General features: G+C 42.8%; 1 protein-coding gene across 2 annotated transcripts in view; it reads left to right on the top strand.

The window, feature by feature from the left end:
- LOC111670210 (mitogen-activated protein kinase kinase kinase 12) overlaps nucleotides 1-6328 on the top strand; it is a 26794-nt gene extending 20466 nt beyond the window's left edge. For both annotated transcript variants that reach the window (XM_023426841.2, XM_023426840.2), the window contains exons 8-14: nucleotides 949-1058; nucleotides 1159-1275; nucleotides 1613-1750; nucleotides 1864-2575; nucleotides 3144-3211; nucleotides 3384-3684; nucleotides 3867-6328. In XM_023426841.2, the coding sequence (XP_023282609.1) occupies nucleotides 949-1058; nucleotides 1159-1275; nucleotides 1613-1750; nucleotides 1864-2575; nucleotides 3144-3211; nucleotides 3384-3684; nucleotides 3867-3953 (1533 nt within the window). In that variant the 3' untranslated portion in view covers nucleotides 3954-6328. The remainder of the gene's footprint in view (nucleotides 1-948; nucleotides 1059-1158; nucleotides 1276-1612; nucleotides 1751-1863; nucleotides 2576-3143; nucleotides 3212-3383; nucleotides 3685-3866) is intronic.
- Nucleotides 6329-6348: the final 20 nt, after the last annotated feature.

Genomic DNA, 6348 nt, shown 5'->3' with positions numbered 1-6348 from the left:
ACCCCCCACCCCCCTCCTGCTACCCTCCCCAGTTTCTCTCCTCTCGGCCCCATAATGGATTTTTCTTGTGACGTTAGAAAGAAGTATTTTCTGCTGGAGTGTATTGATTGCTTTAATGGTAGGGAGCAGAGAGAGCAAAGAGAGAGAGAGAAAGAGGGGACTGGAGACATAGAGGAGTCCATTAGCTTAATAAGAACAGCATCCCTCATGCACAGACGGAAACACACACACACGAGGTACACACACATGCATGTGCGTGCACACGCTCATATATCTGACTTCCTTTGTCCTTTGATATGACAGGTATCAGATAACAGCTGTCGCGCTTCAATGTGAACAAGAAAATGCCCACGCTGCATTTTTTTTTGTCTTCATGTCATGTCAGTTCATGTTCAGTGTTTTTCCCTGTGTATTGATTATCATCTGACAGCTTAATGGGTTTTGTTTAGATGATACACATGAACCTCAATCTGTCTGCAAATTAAGAGCTTTTTTTTTTCACTACATCAAGGTGCAATGAAATTTAATCTCAATATAAATATCATTTGTTGTTAATATCATTAGTCAAATGAAGTCAAGTCATACTTTATTATCCTGATGGAAACCACAGGAATGGCAGCATTTTCCAAATCTAATAAAAGACAGAATTTTATAGCAGTTGCTTAGAAAACAGCAACAGGGACAAGTTACTATGAGGATTTTACTTTGTATTACCTTGAAAGCAGGTTTCTGTTTTCTGGGAGTAATAATTATTAATAGTAATAGTAGTATTGGGAATAAAAGCAGTGATTATAGGAATAGTGGTAATATTAGATTAGATTATTAGTTTAAAAGTATCTGAAACCTTTTTTTTTTTTTTTACCCAACCATCTCTTTTCAGTATTTGTCATTTCTGGCTGTAAAATGGTTAAATAATGTGAAACGAACGTGTTTCATGTGTCTCACCAGGCGGAGTGGAGAGACGAGGTGAGGCACCACTTTGAGAAGATCAAGTCAGAGGGGACGTGTCTTCACAGGCTGGACGAGGAGCTGATCAAACGACGCAGAGAAGAGCTCAGGTTAGCCAAGGAGATGGGAATAAGGGCACTCATGGTAGTAGCAGATAAATGTGCACGTCTGTGTATTTATGTCCCTCTCCTCACTTTCCTCTCCACACAGACATGCACTGGACATCCGGGAGCATTATGAGAGGAAACTGGAGAGAGCCAACAATCTCTACATGGAGCTCAATGCTATCATGCTGCAGCTGGAGATCAAAGAGAAAGAACTGCTCAAGTAAGAAAACAATGGCACTGATTTGTACCACAAATTAAATGGCTCCGGATAGTACATTATATTAAAGTCCTAGTTCCTGAAAAATTCTAACATTAGAAAAACTAGGGTTTTAATTATTCATATACCTTACCGCACTAACAGCTTGTTATCCACCGACTTTGGTCAAGCAGTGGATTTGCTATGAAAAGGCATGGAAAAGTTCATCCATAATGTGAGGCTAATGGCTATTACATCCAGTTACACAGGGCCATTGCATGCAACAAAGTGCTCTCCTACACCATGCTGAGTATCCATTGACATCCATTAAATGAATATTGGCTTTGTGTTAAAACACCAGGAGGGAGCACTCACTGGACAAGAAATACCCGGGCTGCTTCAAGCACCACAGCTCCAGACAGTCAGCCTCCTCCAACTCGATGGAGAAGCTCATGAAGAAACGCAACGTACCTCAGAAACTGCCCTCACACAGCAAGAGGTGAGACAGGAAGGAGGTTATTGACTTTGCAAGGCTGTGTTAAGTAATATAGTCTATTTATATCTATATCTATATCTATTTTTTTTAATTAATTCTGTCCCTGTCTTTTCCAGGCCAGACTTACTTAAGTCCGAAGTTATCCTCCCCAAACTGGACTCGTCCATGACCCAGGTCACAATACCCAACAAAGGCTCTACCTCCCCTGGCCGCTCACGCCGAGGAAAACCTCGCTACAGGAAGGCTGGAAAAGGCAGCAGTGGGGATTTGGCTCAGCTAAAAGCCACCCTCTCCTCGTCTTTAGCAATGGTCAACGCCACTTCATCTGTTCCCTGCAGCAAGCACCATCTAGACCCCAGTGCAGCCCTCAGGGGTCTGCAGCATGACCTGCTGCTCAAGAAGATGTCCTCCTCCAGCCCCGATCTCATTTCAACCACCCTGGAAGCTGAAGGCCGGAGGAAGGGGCAGGCGAGGCCGGGGCTGGACAGAGCGGGCAGTCAGAGCGCCTCAGCCGGTCTGGGGGAGAGCAGAAGGACTGGAGGGCCAGAGGACGGGCCAGATGTGGGAGTAAGGACTGACGACCTGGCAGAAACACCCCCACGCAGTGACACGCCCAGCGAAGATGCAGCTTCTATTCCGTTCTCCAGCAGCCCTGACTCGCCGTGCGGCAGGGGAGCCGCTGCGGGGAGGACGTCTGTGCTCGGGAGCCCCCGCGTTCCCCACGAGGGCGAGGAGAAGGAGGATGGGACGGTGATCACGCGCTCACCCAGAAGTCAGCGCCTCACACCTGCGGCGCTGCTCTACCGGGCAGCAGTGACACGCAGTCAGGTGAGACTTTAACAAAAAATGCTGTGTACTAACTGTAGCGCAGTTTTCACAAAATCATTTTTGTCTTCTTCCTTAAAATGGAGCAAAGATTTACCCATGATACACTCTTGCAGGTGTTTCACCTGTTTCACTTACTGATTAGACTTCTACAAATGACTTTTGTTTTCTGATTTAGAGATCAAGCTTCCCATTGAGTGCAACCATCTTTTATAATGACACTAATAAGTATCACGCACCAAAGTCGCGGAGCATGGCGGAAATCTTTCATGTGTTTTATTATTATTCATTACTGCTGCCAGTGCGCAGCTGAGGTTCGCTGTGTGTTGCACCTGTAACAAAAATGGAATGATAAAGAGGAATTTTGCTGCTGATGATTCAATGAACCTCAAGCTCAGTCAATTCGAAACCTGAACACACTGAGCTTTCCAGCAGCGGTATGTATCCAGTGCGTCATCAGGGTCATAACTTACCAGATGGCTCTGAAATGTTGGCAGGATGGTGGGCAATTAGTCTGCAGTGAAACAGGCAAACACGGATGTTTCATACTTACCGTAAATATTCTCCACAGAGACGCGGAGTGTCGTCAGAGGAAGAGGAAGGAGAAGTGGACAGTGAAGTGGAGTTACCGAGAAGACGGTACGAGTTTTTAAACACATTAGATAGAATTATTGAATACCTGCTTTATTTATATTTAAATCATTTTGCCTGATTAGACCTCTTCTCAGACATCACCTGAACTCTCCTGTTAGTTTGTTGCACCTGTAAGGGTGAGCAGCCCCTTTAAATCCACTAATCTTCTCTCCCATAGACGTCCCGTGAGCATGACCAAATGCCAGTCCCTGTCAACGTTTAGCTCAGAGAACTTGTCAGTCTCGGACGGCGAGGAGGGAAACACCAGTGACCACTCCCACAGCGGCACACCGGACGTGGTCAGCACCAACACCGACGAGCGTCTGGATGACAAGAGCGATGACCTGCTGTCTCAGGGCTCGGAGATTCCCGCCGACCCGTCTGACCCGACCCAGCTGGGCTCCGACGGGCTGTCCGAGAAGGAAGCTATTCTACGACAAGTCAAGACCCAGCTCGCTTCTAATGACCACAATTATGAGGTAGGCAAGAAAAGAGTGAGTGAACAGAAAGAGACAAAATAGTACAAAATAGTAGTCAGATGTAGAGCGTAGAGATGTAGCTGACAGATGCGAACAATACTTTACCCTTCAAGAATCTGATACTGTAGATAAATGTTAAATAATCTGTTGCTGTTATAAAAATAATTTTTGCTTCAAACCAGGGCCTGTATGATGACTCGGACTGTGACAGCGCAGAGCTGGACCATTCAGGCATCGCAGAGCCCAGCCAACCTCCAATCAACTGGTGAAAACCCAACACCTCAACCCACTCAGACACTCGCAGATCTGACCTCTGAATGCCTCTTTTGTTCTCACAGACCTTAGAAAACACTGAGTCATGATCAGGGACATTGCGGGGAGTCGGGAAATGAAGGCCTGTCACCCTTCATTACAAGCAGCAACACAACACAAATTTTTGGAAATTGGCGAGTGGGATGAAAAACGTGACATCCTGGGGAGAAAAAAAAAACGGAAAAATCCTATTCTGTTTGAGATAAATCACAGGGATGTGAAACTGAACTGGGGCACTAGCTGAGCTGACGGAGCAGCTGCCTCGTCTGCTCCTTCCTTAGCAACTGGCCCTAGATCAGCTTTACAAAAACACATGAAATGACACCTCAGCGACAGGGGCCTCAGTCAAAAGAGGCCAACTACACAACCGTCTGTTCACGTCTCTCGTCATCTTCCATGTCAGTTTGTATTTTTATCTCCGTCATGAAAAATGTGTGTCATGTTATTTCAAGTCGTGTAATATGAGAACATGTTTATGAACTCCTATCAGGGCTTCTATTATATTTTAATGTTTCCGTTGTCAACGTTACTGGGACATCCACTGATGTTGCTACTTGCACTTAATTTAAGAAAAAGTTCCTTGTTATTATTGTGTCATATCCTCTCAAAATATTATGCACTGACTAATTTATTATTAATTTACAGTGAAGTTAAAAAAAAACAAAGTTTACATTTTTCCATTTGTGTTGTTTACATTATTATTTTTTTTAATTTATATTTGTAACACGGATTATGTTGCCATTTTCTACTTCGGTGTTTTAATATTAATGTAAATATGTGATGTTGTACAATGAACAAATTTTTAAAAATGTGAGATTGTATAATTTAAAGGTGCTGATGTTTCTAATTAGGTGACGCTACTCTATTTGAACCTCAAAAAGCTTATGGTAGTAGAATGTACTGTAGCTGCTGTTCATGTCTGAGCATCAAAACACAGAGAAAAGAAGAACAACATGTGAACAAAGAAGCAATACGTCTGCTCCGGTACAATATGTCCTTTCATGTCACAGGTTAAAGGAACCACATGTGGGTTTATTCAGGGCAGACAGGCTTTTTTTTTTTTTTTTTTTTAGTATTGCAGTGTTTATTGTATTAAAATGCAATACCAGTTTGGAAGTCCCTTTCTGAGCATCTAGGTGTATATATAGCATCAAAAAAGCATGCTGGTGAAGAGGTATGGACAGCCCATTGGATATTTATCAATCAAATGCTGTCACTGTTTGTGATTCAGATCTAAATGAAAAATTAGACCCATCCACAGAGGACAGATGCAACACAAGTAAGACTGCTAGGACAGGTTTAACGACTGAAGTTGCATGGATGACAGGGACATGAAACACCAAGAAGGATCTCACAATCACTTAAAAAAGAAAAAAAAAAAAGACATTCACCTTTTCTGCTCTCACTTCTAGCATTGCCAGACCAGCAGCCACACTATGTATGCAGTGTGCTAGCATAGAGGAGAGGAGATTATCTGGGGAAACGTAATAATGTGGCTCATTTATGTAAACAACCCCCCCCCCCCAGTTCCATACTGTGGATTCTAGTATTGTTTTAGTAAATAAATCAGAGAACTGACCTTTGGCTTATTCAACACCAGTGGGTAAAAATGCTGAACATTTTGGATCTCAACTTTGCAGTTTTTCTGCTCTCATAAAAAATCAGTGTACGCTTCAAAATGGCCTGCGATACTACGATTTGTCCACTTGTAGTTTTTGCCTACTCCCAAGATTGCAGATTACCTTAAATGCTGAAGCTTTACAAGCCCACAGTGTGGTTCATCAGCTTAGAGGAAGATCACTCTGACATTGTCCTCACCGGCAGATGGTCATTTTTCACAATTATATAAGGGCTCCCTCATGATTGCCAGTATGATAGATCAAACTGTTGCTTTTATGTACTGGTGTCTCTTGACAAGCCTTCTTTATGTACATGTGGTTCAATCTGACTGTACAACAGCACATTACATCCTGTTCCATTAATACATGACTGATCAGGTCAAACTCAATAAGCTAGAAACGGCAGCTTGTTTGTTTGTTTGTTTTTTAAATCTGGTGTTAAGTTTTAAAGTTTAAATTTATAGAGCATTTTAAACTGATTGAGCCCCCAAGGTTTAAAGCTAAAAATCCTCATGCAGGATAAAATGTTGCCAAAAAGCAAAACTACTGCCCTCTAGTGTCTCGACTGTGGAGGTACTTGTGTTTCCTATGATGCCGATTGAAACAACCTGGTATGAACTGAAATGTTTGCTTTTTATACTGCATTATTGTAACTGTACAATAAATATATTTAAGAAACAATTTAAAATAAAATCAAACCTGTAAAAACTCAACTCCTGGGCTCGGTCTACTT

Source organism: Seriola lalandi, unplaced genomic scaffold (assembly GCF_002814215.2).
Source record: "Seriola lalandi dorsalis isolate HSWRI2012SDOR001 ecotype SW California unplaced genomic scaffold, Sedor1 jcf7180002054840, whole genome shotgun sequence".
NCBI classification, from domain to species: Eukaryota; Metazoa; Chordata; class Actinopteri; order Carangiformes; family Carangidae; genus Seriola; species Seriola lalandi.
This window is presented reverse-complemented; position numbering and strand designations above follow the sequence as displayed.